The 21,306-nt window shown below is 39.5% G+C and overlaps 1 protein-coding gene across 3 annotated transcripts in view; it reads right to left on the bottom strand.

Moving 5' to 3' along the window:
• Positions 1 to 21,306, bottom strand: part of dmd (dystrophin) — a 361,679-nt gene that overhangs the window by 222,320 nt on the left and 118,053 nt on the right. For all 3 annotated transcript variants that reach the window (XM_061715918.1, XM_061715919.1, XM_061715920.1), the window contains exons 3-8: positions 16,832 to 16,924; positions 15,882 to 15,962; positions 15,032 to 15,124; positions 10,811 to 10,912; positions 7,942 to 8,012; positions 6,907 to 7,025 (exon numbers count right to left, since the gene is read on the bottom strand). In XM_061715918.1, coding sequence (XP_061571902.1) covers positions 6,907 to 7,025; positions 7,942 to 8,012; positions 10,811 to 10,912; positions 15,032 to 15,124; positions 15,882 to 15,962; positions 16,832 to 16,924 — 559 coding nt within the window. The remainder of the gene's footprint in view (positions 1 to 6,906; positions 7,026 to 7,941; positions 8,013 to 10,810; positions 10,913 to 15,031; positions 15,125 to 15,881; positions 15,963 to 16,831; positions 16,925 to 21,306) is intronic.

The raw sequence follows: 21,306 nt of genomic DNA, 5'->3' as shown, positions 1-21,306 counted from the left end.
AGACATGATGATAGACTTCCAAGTGAATGTAGAAAGTCAGTGAATGTCATGTTCAAAAATAGTCATCAATAGTCAATATAAACCTATCAGATATAAGATTGTAAATAAATACAGTTTACATACTCAGGAACAGTATGCAGTACAAAATACAGTCAGGGGGTATAAACATGCATCAATTTCAGAGATGGAAGTCCTTATTGGTCTACATTTGGCAATGGGGGCACTGGGTTTTCCAAGAGTGTGAATGCACTGGTCTAGGGTTGCCACCTTTCAGAAATAGAAATAAGGGACGCCCTGATTTCAGCAGCGCAGGAGCCAAAAATATATGAAAAAACAAAATGCTTTGATTTAAAGTTTAAAGTGCTTTAATAGCATTGAACTTGCATGACTGTACAGACAGACAACCATACCAGTAACTGAAATAGCCTCCTATGCTACATATGTCAATATCAGCCCAGATGTAATATAGCCTACAGGTGAAGAATATGGTGTAAAAGTTAATTTATTTCAATAATTCAACTAGAATATGGTGTAAAAGTTAATTTATTTCAATAATTCAACTAGAATATGGTGTAAAAGTTAATTTATTTCAATAATTCAACTAGAATATGGTGTAAAAGTTAACTTATTTCAATAATTCAACTAGAATATGGTGTAAAAGTTAATTTATTTCAATAATTCAACTAGAATATGGTGTAAAAGTTAATTTATTTCAATAATTCAACTAGAATATGGTGTAAAAGTTAATTTATTTCAATAATTCAACTAGAATATGGTGTAAAAGTAAATTTATTTCAATAATTCAACTAGAATATGGTGTAAAAGTAAATTTATTTCAATAATTCAACTAGAATATGGTGTAAAAGTTAACTTATTTCAATAATTCAACTAGAATATGGTGTAAAGGTTCATTTATTTCAATAATTCAACTAGAATATGGTGTAAAAGTTAATTTATTTCAATAATTCAACTAGAATATGGTGTAAAAGTTAATGAAAATACGGTACAAATCATGTCCCGTATTAGTTCAATACGGGACGCAACATTTTTTTCTCAAATAAAGGACAATTCCGTATTTTACGGGACGGGTGGCAACCCTACACTGGTCGTCCAGTATCAACATCGGCCTTTTCCAGGATACCATGTCTCGGGAGCGATTTTTCCAGCATGTGGTGAACAATGAAAGGCCTACTGAAGACACTGATGTGTTCCACAGGGTCAGACCACTCTACGACTTCATAAGGAAATGCTGTCTAGAGCTGCAAGTGGAGGAACATTTCTCTATTGATGAACAGATTGTGCCTTTCAGGGGGAAACTTTCCGTGCACTACATCAAAGGGAAGCCAGAACCATGGGGAGTCTAGATATATTTTTCCTCTGCGGAAAAGGAAAAAAATAAGAAAAATATATACCGGTACATAAAAACAACCTTCATTTCTGCTAACCTATAATGTGCCCAAAGCTACATGTAAATGTAATTAGTTTGGATAAAAAGACCTTACTGATTATTTGGGTGCAGCAGGTCCAGATGGTATCAAGCCCTAGAGTCCTGAAGGCTTGTGCTGACCAGCTATATTAGATGATACGGCTCAATCTTAGCCTGAGACGAGCGAGGTTCCAGTGCGGTGAAAGATATCCTGCCTTGTTGCAGTAACAAAATCTCATCCAAATGCCCTCAATGCCAAAGATCAATTGCCCCAACATCACCCATACCAAAAACTAATTACAGACCCACCTAAGGAAGCAAAAAAGCAATTTTCAGGACTCACTTCATTTTGCTCTCATAATGGGACTGGAGTTGACAACATCCATCAGCCACCTGCTTCAGGGAGCCAACTCTCATCCAATCAAAGCAGATAGCGCTGTGAAGATCAGGTTCTCTAATTTTTATGTTAATATAACATGATACACCCTGAACAACGTTCAGTTTGGGAGACTGTCTGTGAATAGATGGTCAGCAGCACATAGGACCAGAATCCTCAATCTCTAGGAAAACTCAGAGCAAGAAAGATTACTCTAGCTTTTGCAACAGCTGCATTCGAGTTCTAATTGTGTGCCAATCTCATAATCCCGTCCCTCCTGTGTCAATGCACATGCCACAGCAGCCGAACAATGTGGATCCAGCACCCTGCGGACTGGTAGTTACCCATCTCTCTGTAGCAGTATCGGGATTTGTGAGAAACAAGTGTGTCCAGTATAGCAACATGAAACAAACATTCATAACAAAAATGTAAAAGGCAACCAGAACATTTCACAAAAAATGTTATATGGGCACGTCCCCTCTTCCTGCTTGTGTTTGGGGTGACACTGGATGTGTTCAGGGCGGCTCTGGTTGTGTTTGAATGATTCTGGTTCTCTTTGAGGGGATTCTGGGTATGTTCGGGGTCTTTCTGGTTCTGTCTGAGGTGGTTCTGGTTGTGTTTGGTGTGGTTAATAATGGCCAATAAACCACACCCCCTGCTTCCAAGCAGGGGGTGTGGTTTATTGGTTCTGGTTGTGTTTGGGTTTTTCCGGTTCTGTCTGAGGTGGTTCTGGTTGTACTGAATTAATTCCTTTGCTCCCCGATTGGAATGCATACTGTAGGTTTTTTGTTGCCATGGTAACAAGCCCCGCATGAATGAATGAAGTCAATTGGCCGTCATTTTGACGTTAATTTTGAAATATGATAACCTGTTGCTGAACAACAAGCGTCCAAAGTCAAAATGAAATTTTTTTAAATATTCAAAGTTCAAAATCTCAAAAACCGTAATAATTAGCAACATGGAGTTGTACAGTCCTTTAGTCCCAATCAACCTGAGTCTTTGAACGTTTGAATGATGTCTCTACAATAACGTATAGCCGAGCAAAAAGGTAAGGAATTTCTGCCCCTTATTTTTCGCTAGCTAGCCGCTAGCGGTGCCACCGTAAAACTTTTGATGGAGAAAGGTATTCCCCTTTGAGGCACTATGGAGCCGCATGTGTTGATATATGCTATGCGTGGGTGCACATTGTGGTTTTGGCTACATTAACGGATTGGAGTTTTTTTCACCGTGGTCAGGAGCCTCTTCCGAATGAATGGGGCCATTTGGCATAAATTCTGATGTAACATTTGTTTAAATCACAGCTTTAAATCACAGTATGTTGTAGGGCACAGGGGGCCGAGTTGTAGAACGTTGAATGATGTCTCTATAATAAAGTATGGCCGAGCAAAAAGGTACGGAATTCTCGCCCTTTTTTTTTAAATACTAGCCGCTAGCGATGCCACGGTAACACTTTTGACTGAGAAAAGTAATGGTCATCAAGGCACGATGGAGATGCACATAATAATATACGCCATGTATGGGTGCACGTTGCGGTTCGGGCCGTATTGACGGACAAAAGAAAGTGCAGAAGAAGAAAAGGGAAACCTTTTCTGGATACTAATAAATCGCCAGCATTTCTCAGGTTTTTCCTAGTTTTTTTGGGCGTGTTTATTTTGAGAGGGATTTTTTTCTTCCATATCAGAATCGGGTCATCCTAAACACCCGCTGTTTTGCCAAGGGATTTTTGCGACTTTAGCTTGCTGGCAAAATGCTAGTAAAATGGCCCTTGCGCGATTGCAATATGGGCCTGCCACTACTACTGCCCCCTAAATGGTGAACTGATGAGGATGAGGAGCACCTTCAGCCACAGACTTGTCGCCCCCCGCCAGAGCACCAGGCGTTTTGGGCAGTCATTTGTGCCTGTGGCCATTAGGCTCCACAACCAGGCGGTGCCAACGGACCACCGCAGACAGGGGCGGGGGATCTGAGGACTTGTGTTTTTGCACACTTGCACTTTTTGCACACTACTTGCTCTTGCACTGGACTTTTATTCTCTTAAACTGTTTTTATTACCAACTAATCTACTCTGCTTTTTACTGTAACTTAACTCTTTTTAACTTATTTTAACTCTTCTTAAACTGTTCTGTTGCTGGCTGACAAACCGAATCTCCCTACGGGGACAATAAAGGTTTTCATTCATTCATTCATTCATACTTCGCATGCCCATAATAAGAGATTGTAAAGGGCAGCACATGCAAAATAGGAGAAAGTTCTGTTCAGCAGTGGAGTGACTCAAGTGTACCTATTTCCACCTTCACAGCGGCTTCAGTCAAACTGTTTGTGATAATGATGCATCATTTAACACTGCAGCAGGATTGAGACTTGCTTTCAGGAAAAACACGTAAAAAACAATAATGGCAATAAATATTATGGCAATATGAAAACAAAAAAGTAGGCAAAAAAAGGTACCACTATGTACAAAGAGCAGTCCATCATACAAGCAGTTGAAACAAATTGCAACCGAAGCCAGCTTTATTTACTGCTTCCAAACTGTGTCAAAGGCAAAGGTGTCATACGAGAGGAAGATGGAAAAAAGAGGTACAGAAAAATAACCTGAGATAGCTCAGGGATGGCATAAAAGCCATCCTAAGCTGCTAGACGAATAATGGAACAAAGGACAGTGATGTACTGTAGCAAAAGTAAACCAGCCCAACCACTTTTATTCTGAACAGATTGCATAGCCCTGTTGTTGCCTCTGCTTTGGCCTTTGTGACTGGTTCTACACCTCCCCCACCCCCATCCCTGCTCATCCAACTATTACCGTTACACCTTCCCCATATGCTCCTGATGACAATCCATTTCAAACCACACCCCCATCTTTAACTCAACCATCAGACACAGCTGGCTCAATAACACCTCAGCACTCCAACTCAGTGAGATCCATATCAGTTTCCACCCATGAAAATGGGGCCTCCATCACCACGATCAGGTCAGAGGAGAGTTTAATTCACTGTGCCCCTAGAAAGCAGCTGATCCAGACAGAGTGTACCCTAGAACGCTCAAGGCATGTGATGTGGAACTGTTTGAACCTCTGCAACACATCTTCAACGTGAGTCTTTGACTGGGAGAGGGTCCCTACTCTGTGGAAGACATCATGCCTCATTCCTGTTCCAAAGAAGGCACCGCCAACAGTGAACTTGAAGACTTCAGACCTGTTGCTGATAACACAAAAAGGACTCCAGGTCCATTCAAATGTGTCACCTATACCAGATAGGGTAAGCCTGTTTTTTCAGTTTAAATAAATAAAGAAGACCCCAGAACCAGGCTGCATGTTATGTTGAAACGTTAGATTTCCAATTTAGAAGTACAGTATAACTCTCAGAGCGAACAACATTGTGAATGTTATGAGTCTTTACTGGAAGACTAGTGATTGTATGCATTAGGCGGGATGATAAAGCTGTTGGGAACAAGTTTATCCCCAGTTGCCCTAGATCAGGGGTCGGCAACCCGCGGCTCCAGAGCCGCATGCGGCTCTTTAGCGCCGCCCTAGTGGCTCCCTAGAGCTTTTTCAAAAATGTTTAACCTTTTTTTTCCTTTTTTTCTTCTCTTTTTCCTTTTTTTTCTCTTTTTTTCTTCCTTTTTCCTTTTTTTCTTTTTTCCTTTTTTTCTTTTTTCTTCTCTTTTTTTCCTTTTTTTTCTTTTTTTTCTCTTTTTATTTCTTTTTTTCTTCTTTTTTTTCTTATTTTCCTTTTTTTCTCTTTGTTTCTTCCTTTTTCCTTTCCTTTTTAATCTCGACATTATGACTTTTTTTCGACATTTCGATTTTTTTCTCGAAATTTTGACTTTTTTTTTGACATTTCGACTTTTTTCTCAACATTTTAACTTTTTTCTCAACATTTTGACTTTTTTCTCGAAGTGCATAATGAAAAAAACATCTTCCCCCAGTTATACAGTAACTAATATAGCTACATGCAGCATGTGCTGCCTTCATTCTAAGGCTGATACAAGACTTTTCATTTTTTGCGGCTCCAGACATATTTGTTTTTTGTGTTTTTGGTCCAATATGGCTCTTTCAACGTTTTGGGTTGCCGACCCCTGCCCTAGATATAGAAACAGCAATCTCAGACTTGTATCCATCTAAAGAGGGTCAGCTCCAAAACATGTGTAGAATTTGCTGGAGTGTCTTTACACCTACCACACAATGGAGAACCAGTATTAAATATTCTTACAAGTCGAGCTTTAGTGTAGTGAACACGGTGTACAATGTACCCTTTTTAAAATCTCATCCCGAACATCAATCGGATGTCTCCCAGATAGTTTTCAGAGTAGCAGGGGTGCCCAGAGTGTGTATGTAAGATTAAATAGGAGAGATCGCCCCTTGAAAGGAATGGAGAGGCTCCAAAAACTCATCAGAATGAGAATTATTAGGCAGTGCAGGGAAACCTGAAAATGATTAGGAGCAACATTTCAAATTTGAAGATACCTGAAAAAGTCGTTACCAAACTTGCCCAAACAGAGTATTAGGGCCAGGCAGGAGAAAAATAAAAATAAGATTTTATAGGACGAAGATATTTTTTTCATTATGCACTTCGAGAAAAAAGTCGAAATGTTGAGAAAAAAAATCGAAATGTTGAGAAGAAAGTCGAAATGTCGAGATTAAATCTTGAAGTACAATTTCGACAAAAAAGTCAAAATGTCGAGAAAAAAGTTGAAATGTCGAGAAAAAAGGCAAAATTTCGACTTAATTCTTGAAATTGTATTTCAACATTAATTTCGACATTGCGACTTTTTTCTCGAAATTTTATTTCAACCTTATTCTCGACATTTCAACTTTTTTCTCAAAATTGTATTTCAACATTAATCTCGACATTTCAACTTTTTTCTCGACATTTTGACTTTTTTCTCAAAGTGCATAATGAAAAAAAAATCTTCCTCTAAAATATTATTTTTATGTTTCTCCTGCCTGGCTCTAATACTCTTCTGTACATAGTTTATGCATCCATAATAAGGTTTCTACACAAAAAGGCTTGATCAAAATGTTAAACCCAATGTTTTTTATATCATTATGTTGTTACATATAATTTATGTTGTTTGTGAATGTATTCAGTGTCAGCATGTTGGTTACCTTCAGGATCCAGCAGCCTGTCTATCCCGAGATGTTGTTCTGCTTTACTAAAGGCATGTTCCAGTCTGTCGATTGCTGACGTCTTCTTCTCAACTGAACTCCATTCAAAAAGCTCAGGTCTGACAAGACAAAAAAACAACATTTCTCATGGATTTTGACCCAGCTGTATCTCTCATGTCTTAATTTAGGAAAAAGAGAGAGAGAAAGAAAAAAAAGACTTAAAAAAAGTTGGCACAATAAGGAAAAAACCCTCACTGTTGATACCTACATTTACTCAAACTTATTTCTCCTTGCAGACAAAAAACAAAACAAAAATAGCTTCATTTCATTTGCTGATATACACCCATTCAACACCGGGAGTCACCCACACATTCCAAAATAAATGCAAAGAAAAAAACAAACTTTTTTTTTTATCCCGATCAACATTTTTGAAAACATGCATGGCAACGTCCTCTTACGTAGCATTTTTCTAGTCTTGTTTACTACTCAAAGCAATTTTCCACTAGCCACACAAATATCTTAAGTCTACGGAGATCTACACATTTCGTTTCTATTGAATCCGCACAGCTCTTTTGTGCGTGCATGTTTAATGTGTAATATTATTAAGACAAGCACACATACTGTATGTACAGGATATAAAGCAATAAAAATGACTGATGAAGCTTGTTAATTTCCAATGCAGATCAAGTGGCATTGATGTTCAAGAATGACAACTAAGAATCATATTGTAATCTGATGAATCTGATCTAAATATGTTTTGCAGTATTTAATTTTTTTTTCTAAATCAAAAAGAAAGATGAGGTTTGTTACAAAATCTATAACTGTAGTGTTTTGACCTGGAAAATTATATTTTTGTAAAATTCACAGAGGAAACGTGTCAAATGTGTCTCTTGAAATACACACACACACCCACACCCACCCACACCCACACACACACACACACACACACACACACACACACACACACACACACACACACACACACACACACACACACACACACACACACACACACACACACACACGCGTGAATACCTGTGACTGTGGATGAGGGCATTGAAGGCTAATCCATCATTCCAGCTGCTGGAGAAGTTAACCACATTGACCTGAGAACAGAAGTAATAAATATTTAAGGACTGGGTTTTGAATGCAGTCTGCCCCACACACCTGACTGAGGACACCTTGTAGTGGAGAGAATTATATGTTCTACTTGGTCGCTAATTCAATCTCAATCACGAAATTCCCACCAGTGTGTCGGCCAGAAGTATGAAGTCATACTCTGAAACGCCTTTAAGCTGTGTTCTTACATCTTTCGTTTACTTCTCTTTTCTACAGGGTTTTGGATGAGAGCTGGTGTAGGTGTGTGTATGTGTGTGGTTTCCTATAAGAAAGAACAACAATCAAAATACAGCTTAATGAAGGATTAGAAACATATCCATTACTAAACATGATACCAGTGTAATAAAAACTAACAATAATTAAATAAGAATGGTAATCAAAAGACCACAGGCTTGCATTTCCCTGTCATTACACCAAAAAGAATACTGTAAGCATACACAAAACACACTATACCAGTTTCCCAGACTTATTAACATTGTATCAAGTTATGTTAATGTCTACATAATCCCAGCTCAATTATGCACAACTACATTAACACATGAACATATCTATAACGCAATATAGTTTTAATGAGATTTTCTGAATCGTCTGTCAGAGGCTTTCCGGCATTCAAGGTAGTTTATACCAAGGTCTGTGTGAATACTGGATTCTGATTGGCTGGCAGGTGTCCAATAAAAGTGTTAATGGACACCTAGAAAATAAGTTCGGTCAAATTGCCTGATAACTTTAATATCATTGCACTGGATCAACTGCCAGGTTGTAACCACGGCAACGGAGATTCAGAGAAGAAGAGCCGGCTACCACAGGACGGACACATGAGTGATTTTGTAATTTCTTTCAATTTATTTGGTGAATTTAACAATTTCTATGACTAGGATGCAGAAGAGGTTATTATATTATATGTTATAACATTTATTTATTTGAATGGTTGATAATATTTGTAGCTTAATGAAACGTTTGTTTATTTATTTGAATGATTGATAATATTTGTAGCTTAATTAAACGTTTGTTTATTTGAATGATTGATAATATTTGTAGCTTAATGAAACGTTTATTTATTTGAATGGTTGATAATATTTGTAGCTTAATTAAACGTTTGTTTATTTGAATGAATGATAATATTTGTAGCTTAATGAAACATTTATTTATTTGAATGAATGATAATATTTGTAGCTTAATGAAACATTTATTTATTTGAATGATTGATAATATTTGTAGCTTAATGAAACGTTTATTTATTTGAATGATTGATCGCCTAATATTAGACTAAAATATCCCCCGTTGCTAAGTCATATCTCTGGTACATCCTAGTTACTGGAGAAGTCAACACTGTGTCCATTGCATAAGGACCTTATGGGACGGTAGTGATTGTTCCAGGTATTAGTCAGACCCTCAGGTGTTGCCAAGGAAACTGAGTTATGGCTTGTTAAAAAACGTTGTAACTTACCAGGTTACAACGGCTGCAGACGAGAGATTAAATAGTCCGCTCAGCCGCTCAGATGTGGATTGTTGTAAAAATAATGATTTCAACTGAAAACACATTAAAGCATGAATAACTGATTTAATATTTATGTTTTTTGGTAAGTGACCTTGGTAAAAGCAGGATAATGCCCTTCGCGCCGCCCTAGTGGCTCCCTGGAGCTTTTGACCTTTTTATCCTTTTTTTTCTTCTTTTTTCTTCTTTATTTCGTCCTTTTTCCTTTCCTTTTTAATCTCGACTTTTCAACTTTTTTCTCGACATTTCGACTTTTTCTCGACATTTGGACTTTTTTCTCAAAATTGTACTTCAACATTAATCTCGACATTTCAACTTTTTTCTCGAAATTTAGACTTTTTTCTCAACATTTTGACTTTTTTCTCGACATTTCGACTTTTTTCTCGAGATTGTACTTCAACATTAATCTCAACATTTCAACTTTTTTCTCGACATTTCGACTTTTTTCTCGACATTTCGACTTTTTTTTGACATTTCTCCTTTCGCCACTTGCCTTCATTCTAAGGCTTATAAAAGACTTTTCACTTTTTGCGGCTCCAGACATATTTGTTTTTTGTGTTTTTGGTCCAATATGGCTCTTTCAACATTTTGGGTTGCCGACCCCTGGTCTAGTAGTATTACACGTTAGCCTCACTATACTCCCACCCAGCCGAGGCATCAGATGAACATCTGGGTTAGATACTATAATTGCTGCCAAAGTTGAAAGAGTGGTTACTGTCTTTTCAGCCACACCTGGCTTGTCATTTGCTACACAAGAAGTTGTTATTGGCAGGGATATAACTACAAATATACTACACAAATGTGTTAAATGTAGTCATTTTTACTTCATCATTGAATTTTGCTTTTGGATTACTTTTTTTTACAGAGATCCCTGTGTTTTTTTTAACTAAGTTTGATCAAGGTAACTGGTCAATTATGCTCCTACTTTTTGGCTATCTGTATTTGGATATGTTTCACCAAAACCGACCAAATTTCTTCCACTAAGCGAATAATGAATTTGCAGAATGCTCTGTGTGGTGAAACCATTTACCACAATTTTGATTGTTCATGTTGATTTATGTCACTGAAAGGACTCATTGAATATGATGGACCAGATGTGCAGATGTGCCTAAGCTACACTGTGATATTGAAGAGATTTTATCAAGATTCACATAAATATAAATAAATAAATAAATAGTTGTTTTTGCGACTTTACAACAGAAATTGGCATTGAAGATACTTTTGCAGTGAATCTTTTCACCACATTTTTTTTTTCTTCACCAAGTTTGAGTGAAAAGTAAAGGAACATACCTGAGGATATTGCTGTATATTTTGACGAACCCAACTCAGCAGAATCTTCTCACTGTTAGTCTGCTGTAGGCCCGCCATCACATACTTCATTACATCCTTTACCTAAAGACACAAACAAAGACAGGTCTAAGAACTGATCACAAAAGCATGGTGCACTTCCATGGAGAGAAAATGGTTTATTTATCTCCATTGATTGGGTGTATTTTAGAAAGCGTCAGCGTTTTGCTCTGCATCGGCATATGGTCAAAGGAAACTTAATCACATACTTTTACAGGACAGACAGCACCATGGGACAGATGCTCTGCTGAGAGATTAACATGAAGACAACGGTCCAGAGACAACACAAGGCAGCACACTTGCAAAGCAAACTCTTGAGAAAGAAACAGCTCTACCACTTTCTAAACAATTGAGCGTTGCAGATGGTCAAGGTTCAAGAACTTTGGCCATGGTCAGATAGATCAATGCATGATTCCCCACTAAGTAAGCCAAACTGAATCTCAGCAGTTATCATTTGGCGCTTTTCCACTAGTACCTACTCAGCCCGTCTCGACTCTAATCGCCTTGCCCTCGTTTCTTTTCAACACCCAGATTAGAAAATAGGAGGGTTGGAGCGAAGCTGCTGTGATGTATTAGATTGTGTGATCTAAACGAAGAAGACAACAACACTAAAGATGTAGGAGATGATAGATGTGCTGCTGGGTCTGTTGCTTGTGTTCGAGATCAAGTTAAAAAATGAGAGAGAGAGAAGCTTCAAGAAGCAACGTTTTTTATTTTTTTTTGGTTTGTCTCTGCGCTGCTGAAAAGTCAGCTGGAGCCGCGAGCAGCTATGAAGAGACAGAGCTCCTGGTGGATCTGGTCGTTCCTTATCGCCCGTCTAGATCCCTTTTTAATTCTCTCCTCAACCACCAGGTTTATGAACATCTGCACCTCAGAGTTGGATCATGAAACAGACTTTTTCTGCCATTGCCTGTTGAATAAAATCAACAAGAAGCCGCGAGTCGCTCTTTCGCTGATGTCACATCCTGACTCAGACGTCTGACTCCAACCCCCCGACCAATCGGTGGCCTGTAGTGTGATTAGGGATGGGAATTGATAAGATTTTTTCCGATTCCGATTCCATTTTCGATTCTGTTTGACGTTTCGATTCTTTATCGATTCTCTTATCGATTCTCATTTGGAAAAAAGAAGAAGTGAGATCTTAAGACGCCCCCAGCCTTGGGCTCCTCGATGGTGAGCCAGGGGGTCCCCACAAAATTATTTGTAGTATAAAATATGTATTTAATATAAAATAATAATAATAAAATAAATATTCTTCTGTAGAAATTAACTAAATACAACAAATTATTCTTTGGCAATTACACAAGAATGTCCAGTAACAAACTTAGTCACTGCTCGATGACATTCATCTATTCTGGCCTGATACTCTTCCCTGCCTTGATGAAAGGAGAAGCTAGCGGTAGATGCTCTTTAACTTCTCTCATAGATGAGCTGATGAGCTGCACTTATGTCAGGAGCTCCGCTGTCCGCCAGAGCGCTCGTCATCGTGGCCGAGCGCGCGGCTCTTCCTGCCACTCACCGGCTGACTCCGCGCTCCCAGGTTGCGGAAGAAAGCCCAGCCGGCCGAGCCCTAACAGTTTCCTCCCTTTGTTGAAATGTCCACATTGCAAGTATTGTCGCCCTGTTGTCATCCTTTTTGGTGAAATGTAACCAAACTTTCGAGCGTTTATGCCACTTTGTCCCCATGTTTTCCTGTTGGGCACGAATGCGCATGTTGCGTAACTACGCAACATGCGTGATGACGTCATTCGCGCCCACTGGAATCAATAAGGGAATCGTTTGCAAAAAAGGCAAAAACTATTCCAAGGAGTTGTAACACTGGGAACCGGTTCTCAACAAGAACCGGTTCTCGATTCCCATCCCTAAGTGTGATGACGTCAGATGCAGCCCGACTCAGCTGCTTAGAACCTCGGCAGTAGTTACAGAAAAAGTATCTACTCTACTCTACTCTACTCTCTACTCTACTCGGCACGCCTCAACCCCTAGTGGAAAAGCGCAAAACCGAGGCGAGTCGGGCTGAGTAGGTACTAGTGGAAAAGCGCCAGTTCATGCCTTTGGGGTTACAAAGCTACAGTATGTTTCCCTGCATATTCCAAGGCTCACTCCAACATTATGGATATGACACCATCTTGCGGTATGATTCTCATTAATATTACTCTGAAGCATAGGCTGTTCAAATTGCTACAGAGTATGGAATGTGGACACAGGACTTTCAGGTAGGATGTCTTTTTCTTCTCAAAGCACTAGTGTGCATTTCCGTCCACCTGCTTTGGGTTTCCAGCAATGACAACTGACTAAACACTTACCAATTTTGTGCTTCATTAACCTCTGAGCAACAGACAGGAACAATCTGCAGTGATAATGCCATCATTTTACATATTGTATCTTGTTTGTCTTCAGTGTATTTTCTTAAGTGGCTGTCTGAATAGGCTCAATTATATATTGCAAGTACTGTAACATCTGTGTGTGTAATTAACAGTCTAGGGACACCTTTATTTTCTGTGCACTGGGTGTTTTAAGACTAACTAAATGAATAAATTCTCATTTAGGGTAAGTTAAATGAAGAATTCAATTAAACAAAAAAACTAGGAAATACCGCAAAAATGTAAAAAGCACACAATATTGTTTTTGGTTGGCGCCTATCCCAGTTAATTACAGGTGAGAGGCAGTGGTACCCCCTGGACAGGTCACCAGTCTATCACATGGCCACATTATTTATTATAACCTTTATTTAACCAGGAAAAAAAAAAGTCTTGTTGAGATTAAAAATCTCTTTTACAAGAGAGTCCTGGCCAAGACAGACAGCAGCACAAACACAAAGTTGCACAAACAAACAATAACAAAACAGTTAAAAACAAATGAGAAATACAGATCACAGACAAAATCAGTGGTCAAAGCATCTACAGCCAGTTGTACTTGCTTCCAAGTCTTTCAGAAGAACCTTAAAAGCATCAAGTGACACCAGATTATTAAATTTTAAGATCTGCAAGTCATTGCAAGCAGAGGGGGCAGCAGAGCTGGAAGACTTGCTAGCTCGTCCAGTGCGGACCCTTGGTACAGTCAATAAAAATAAGTCTTGCGACCGAAGATTCTGCCTCCCAGTGCTTTTTTGAGAGAGATACCTCCCCAAATAAGCTGGAAGCAGGTCGAGAATGGCCTTATAAACAAAGACATACCAATGAAAAGTCTACGGGTGGCCAGAGCAGACCATCCCACCCGGGCAAACCAAGAACTTAAAGGACATCGCCATAGTCAAGCACAGACATAAAAGTTGATTCAACAACAACTTTTTGGAATAAAAGGAAAATCAGGCCTTATTTCTAAAATAAAAACCCAATTTCAGCTTCAACTTCTTGAGTAGATGCTGAATATGAGGCTTAAAAGACATTGAACCATCAATTAGGAATCCAAGATACCTATATTGTGACACTGTCTCAATTTCAGAACCTTAAATAATAATTGATGGGAGATTCGATCAATTCCATCAAGCCCAAAACGGCTTAGCTCCGCATTATTTGCAAGACCTGATAGTACCTTATGTTCCTGTGAGAGCTCTCCGTTCTCAGAGTGCAGGTTTACTCGTAGTTCCTAGAGTATCCAAATGTAGATTTGGAGGGCGGGCGTTCTGCTATCAGGCACCATTACTATGGAACCAACTTCCAATCTGGGTTAAGGAGGCTGACACCACCTCCACCTTTAAAACTAAACTTAAAACATTTCTGTTTAGTAAAGCCTATAGTTAGTGTTTAGTAATCTTCTAGCTGATGTTGGTAAATCTCTAGGTAGTGTAAACTCTAGTGTGCCAGAGTCGTTCCTGTAGTTTCTTGTGCTGGCCCCCCCTTCTCCTCCCTTTTCTCTCTTTTGTCCATGTTGCAGCATCCTTTGCCGGACACCGGAACCTGCAGCGTGGGAGTGAGAGGGGCAGGGTAACGGCCCGGTCAGGCCGGGGAGAGATTTGTCCGTTAAGACTCCTCTCCCTGGCCCTGCCCCTTCTCAAACCTTTCCCCGACCCTGCACCCCAACCTAATAATCGATAGTGCATGCTATATATAACATGCACTATCACACTCACACCTACGTGCGATTTAGAATCCTCAATTAAACTAACATGCATGTTTTTGGCCTGGGAGGAAGCCGGACTAACCGGAGGGGAACCACGCATACCTGCCAGTGGAGAATGATACTCCAGATGAGGCCGAGAATCAGTTTGTGATTCCCATCAACGATATCCGCTGCTCCTATATTCACCAAATCAACCTGCAGAAGAATTGTTGAGACACAAAAACATTGCTTTATTTGATGTCATAATACTTTGACGTGATGCTGTTCAAACTTCTTGTGGATCATTTCTTTAAAACTGTTCCACCGACAGTATAATGGCAGTATGATATTTTGGTGTGGCTATCCAGCTTGTAAAATACGCTAGCTTCTGTCATGTTTCGTTTCTTTTTTAAAACAGAATTAAGCATGAAACCTCGACACAAAAGGGTTTTGGTCTCAATAATTTAATTCACCATTCAAGACAACCGTGTAGGGGAGGAAATTTAAAATAAATAATTTAAACTACATGAAGTTATATGGGAGCCACTTTGATGAATGAGCGTCATGACCAGTACCGACAGGACAAGAACTCTGCTCACTGAGCACCAATGTCTGGTTTGCTGGCCTGCCAGCACCCATCTTGACCAGTTCGAATAATATAGGCTCTATAATATAAGTTATGTAATGACAGACAGCAGTGGCCTATACTCTACTAGCTGTATTTAAAGCCTTCAGCCTTTATTAGGATCATAAAATTCTGAAGGCCCAGGAGCGTGATCCTTTTTTAAGTGTTGGATCAAGTTTGTTGTCTCAAACGTTTTGGTTGCCTTTTCTCCCAGAGTTACTATTCTAAATCGTACAGGTTGTGCAAGTTGACTTCATTGGATTTCTCAGTATTTTGACATTTTAAATTACTGCATTCACTGGCCCCATTGGGATAAATTAAGTGATGTGTGTGTGTGCACATACTCACATTGTTCTTCTGCAGGATCTGCAGAGCGCGGTTGACATTGTTAAGTGAGTGGACACGAGTGAAGCCTTTCTCCAACCTCACCTACACACACACACACACACACACACACACACACACACACACATACACACACACACACACACACATACACACACACAATATATTGCTGATGAATAACACCTCTTGAAAGGGGAATTTGGGTGTCTAGCCCATTATACAGTAGCAACTTAATATAAAAGGAAGGAACAACACAGTCATTTTATAGAGATTTAAACCAACGTGAGAAGAGTGGTGTCAGAAAGATTAATTTCCATCTCTATTATATATTGTGCATATTTTGATATACTTCTATAATTGTTTTGATTGATTGTTGTGCTCATTTGTGTCAATACATTGCAAGCATGTCTATTACCTTACACTATCGTGTTTGAAATAAAGACTTTTGAATTTGACAATCATATTACAATCATATTCCCTTCTGGCAAGTTATGAGCAATATAAACGTCATACTTCCGGTAATTAACCCTTATTTCGACAATCTGAAATGGGAAACTTCTGGTGCGGAATTAGCAGCAAATGTTGGATTAAAAACGGAAACTAAACAACTTTCTCTTTACTGTGCAGTGGTTACATTTTTTATAATGCTCCCGAACCAACCAGCAAACAAAAAAACATAAAATGACCAGAATACACCGCATCTTTTCTTGTTGGTAAAGGTGAACTCTTTTAATTTTTTTCTTTTAATCTAGTATTTTATCAGTCTTAATTTAATAGTTTATGTCACCAGATATTTCCCATTTATGTTTTTGTGTTTATGGTCATATTACATTATTGTAAGCTCCTTTGGATGATTGAACAGCTTGAGTCTAGTCATTTATACACATCGCAGAAGCTAACCACTGCTGGAACATGTATACCCCAACTCGCTGTGTGGTTGTTTTTTTCCATACCAGCCCATGTCTCATCAGCCCCTCCAACAGTTCCAGCAGGCGTCGTCCATCACACAGGTCTGAGAACAGGTCCTCCACAGGTGGTTTCCCTGTCTAAAGCACAGATACACAGATAGACTTATGCAGAATGTACTGAAATTGAGAGAACGTGTTCATTTATTGTTATTATACAGCACAAATAATTAAGACTGTTCTGTTTTGGGGGTATTTAGGTAGACAAAAAGACAGCATGTCTGCAAAAATGAACAATTCCCTTTAAAACTACAAATGCAGAGACATCACAGTGTTTTCTTGTTTCATTCAAGGTTAAAAGTGTGTCTCCTTTCAGTGAAATATGAACATCTCTCAGGTAACCACAAAAGTCTGCTTTAAATGAAAACAGCATTATATACCCAGGACACTGTGTTACATACTTGTATCTCCTAGCATGTTCAGTGATATGAGACCCATATCCCTGAACAATGATCACATCCTATATATAATTACATCTTACAGCTAATACGTATGAATTGAATGAATGAGCATTGTACAGTATGTTTGCCTCATGAGAAACTATAAATAAGTCTTGAACGTGTCAAGATTGGTGGCTTTGAAAGAGATTAGCAATGGTGCTTGAAGCTGCCGTGGAGATTTTAATCGGGAGATAGAATCCTTAAATGTATGGCATTTGAAGAAAACCATATATTCAAAGCATTTTTGCCACATTTCCTTAGAAATATCTCCTAAAGATATAAGGAGTAAGACAATCTTAGAGCAGAAATGGTTGATAATCTTACTTTGATATTCATACGTTTTAGTATAAGCAAAAATTATGCACACACTTGAATATAGGTTAGATTAAAACCTGCTTTAGTCCAACCAATTCCCTTTGTTCTTCTTCTCAATACTCCATTCATTGCACTCTTGTCTCCTTTACTGCTTCCTTTCCTTTCCTCTATGCTTGTAATATTAGTTGGCAGCTGCTGTGCCTCCATCTTGTTCTCTCCTAAGAACTGTGTATGTGTGTGTGTGTGTGTGTTAGAGATTCATCTTCATTATGGTTTCGTGAGTGTTGATTAAAAATCAACACGCACCGGAGCTGTCGAGAGGGACTTGGTGCGTGCTGCAACTGGAAGCCAGTACAAAGAGATTAGCAGCGGAGTGACATGGTTGTATTCTGGGAATCTGCAGAGGTTTAACTGAGCACGCTGGAACGCCGACCAACAAGGAATTACAGTAGTCAATGGGTGAAATCACCATAGCCTGCACCAGGAGCTGTGTCATATGTTTTGTCAGGTAGGGTCTGATTAACCTGATGTTGTAAAGAGCAAATCGGCAAGACCAGGAAACCGAGGCAACATGGTCCTTAAAGGTCAGCTGGCTGTCTAATATCACACCAAGATTCCTAGCAGAAGACGTGGGCACAAGTGTGGTGGAATCCAGCTGCAGACTTATCTGAGGAGGTAAGGAATGACTGGCTGGACCGACAATAAGCTCAGTCTTGGACAGATTTAGCTGAAGGTGACGGTCCTTCATCCATGCAGAGAGAGATATCAGAAAAACAGGCCGATATGCGCATTGAGACAGCAGTTTTGCCAGGTGGGAAGGAAAGGAAGAGCTGGGTGTCATCGGCGTAGCAGTGGTAGGAGAATCCATGAGAGCTGATGATTTCACCTAGTGAAGAGGTGTATAGTGAAAAGAGAAGAGGGCCAGGCACTGATCCCTGTGGCACCCCTGTTGCCAACTCATGTGATCTGGACACTCGTCCTTAACATGATACTCTGAAGGATCTTCCTCGAAGTAAGACTTGAACCACAAGAGGACAGATGCTGAAATTCCAAGCTTTGAGAGTGTGGAGAGGAGGATTTGGTGGTTGACCGTCTCAAAGGCAGCAAGCAGGTCAAGCAGTATGAAAACTGAGGACAGACCAGCAGATCTAGCAGCCTGTAGTGACTCAGTAACTGACAGAAGAGCAGTTTCAGTTTAGGGATGTCCTGCCTGAAGCCAGACTGATGTGGATCATACAGGCAGTTGTCGCGAAGCAACTTTGAGACCTGACTGAAGACGGGTCCATCTAGAATTTCTTTTAAACTCTTTATTTAGTTATTTTTGTATATGTATACATGTTACAGTACATAACATTAAAAAACATAAAGTTAAAATAGTACAAGAGGGGGCATACTAATTCTCATTAAGTTGAGTGAGCATTGTTTTTGTCTTTGAATAATGTCCATTTTCTCCAGTTTTGTGTAAAGTCACCTGCTTTGAATCGCAGATGAAAGGTCATTTTTTCCATTGCGTAGATCTCCATAATGTCCATCCAATGTCCTGTTTGTGGAGCGTCACTTTTCAACCAGTTACTTGTAATGGCCTTCTTATAGGCAACAGTCATTATTTTGAAGAGGTACCTATCTTCTTTCATAAAATCTCCTTCTGGGATCAATTCCAGATACAGAACCCATGGGTCCCTGGGAACCTTATAATTTAAAATGACCTCCAAAAGCCCAATACTGTCATCCCAGAAAGATTGTAATTTGGCACATGACCAGAAAATATGACTGTAATTGCCATTATAGCTTCCACATTGTTTCCAACATTTCTGTTGTAATCCAGTCTGTTTGCTTCTTATTTCAGGTGTGACAAAAAAACGTGTCAGATTGTTCCATCCAAACTCTCTCCAGCGTTTGGAGCTTGTAGAGCTATGTTGTGTTTTGCATAATAGGCTCCACTCACACTCTGAAATTTTGGTCTGTAATTCACTTTCCCATTTAGATTTTATATACAGTGACGTGTTTATTACATTTCTGTAGACATGTGTATAGTTTAGAGACAGCTTTGGAGGGCATTTCCTTGTAGGCATTTGTCATCATTTTAATCAGCACATTACTTTCTGATGATATAACAATTTTGACCTGTGTATCAAAAAAGTGTATTAGTTGTAATAAGCAAAACAGGTCTTTGTTTTCTACTGTAGTTCAAATTCGCCTTTCAAATGACTTAAAAATGTTACCTGCTGTCATTGTGCATATGGCTGTAATACCCCTATCTGTCCATGTTGTAAAGGTTTTGTCAGTTTGTCCTGGTCTGAAAAGAGTTGTCTGTGAAGGCCATAGCAATAACCTACAGTCTCCTTCAAGTTTATATTTCCTGACTATTTCCGTCCATGTTTTTAGTGTTTCAGAAACAGTAAAGTTGTCGTCTTCCTGATGTCTGTAGTGTTTTTCTCCTAACCTGGTCTGAGGTAGTCTTTTGCTCTGGGTTAGCTCTATATTCTTCCATTTAGCATGGTATTCTGGCGAACACCAACATACCATGTATCTCAGCTGAGCAGCGTAAGTATTCTATTAAATTGGGTAACGCAAGGCCGTTTAGTTTCTCCAGTTGGAGTGTTTTGAATTTGACTCTAGGTCTTTTGCATTCCCATATGACCGTGATATCTGTCTGTCCCATGCTGTAAATTGAGAGCCTGGGATCCGAACCGGTAGGGAGAGGAATAGGTATAACCGTCTAGGTAATATATTCAGCTTTATTGCCTCAATTCTTGAGCTAAAGTCTAAGGTTATTGATAACCATTTTGACAGGCCAAGTCCTCCACTTGCCCCACTAACGTCTCCATTTTACCCATTCGCTCCTTCAGCCCCTGCATATACTCGGCCAAACCATCAAGTTTACCGCTCATATCTGTGTGAAGTGAGTTAATGTCCTTTCTCAAGTTCTCCCGGCGTTATGCTTGTTCCGGGGTGTCCTGTAGCTCCACGTGAGTGGCCGCTAGTTTGCGATGCTATTTTGCTATTTTTGGTAGCTGAGCTGTTTTTATCTTGAGTTTTCGGCATTGTGGATTTTGTCCGTTGGGTCTTTTTGTTTCGGCTTTTTTTATGTCTAGATTTTCATTTTCTGCAAGAATAACGAGTCCTTACTTAAAGTTATTGAATCTGCGCTGGGGAGCCTCTCCGCACACGTCCTTCTAGTCCATCTAACCCAATCGAGAATTTTAGACATGAATGGGAGCAGTGAGACAGGCCCGTTTTCAACCTTGGCAGGGTTGAGTGTGGGTTTTTTCAGCAGTGGGGTGACTCAAGATTGTCTGAAGGCAGAGGGAAAGACACCAGATTTAAGAGAGGAGTCAATAATGTTGGTTATTGCAGGATTGACGGTAGGTAAAATGCTCTGCAGGATGTCGGTAGGTATAGGATCAAGAGGACAGGTCATTGGTTTTGAGCCGATTAGAAGTTTAGAGACTTCATCCTCATTTAAAGACCGGAAGGAGCAGAGAGAGGCACTAGTAGCCGGTTGGAGTGGGCTGAGATGGTCAGGCTCGGAGCCTCGGTTACTTATTGTAGCATCCTTTTCAGTAATGCAAACGTTTCTGCAGACAACCCAGTGGGTTGTTGAGCAGGTGGTGGAGAGAGAACAGAGTTAAACACCATGAACAATTGTGTGGGGAGCATTTTGGATTTTCTTCTGGTAAAAGGCTATCTTGGCAGCCTTTAAGCTGG

Source organism: Cololabis saira, chromosome 24 (genome assembly GCF_033807715.1).
Source record: "Cololabis saira isolate AMF1-May2022 chromosome 24, fColSai1.1, whole genome shotgun sequence".
NCBI lineage: Eukaryota > Metazoa > Chordata > Actinopteri > Beloniformes > Belonidae > Cololabis > Cololabis saira.
This window is presented reverse-complemented; position numbering and strand designations above follow the sequence as displayed.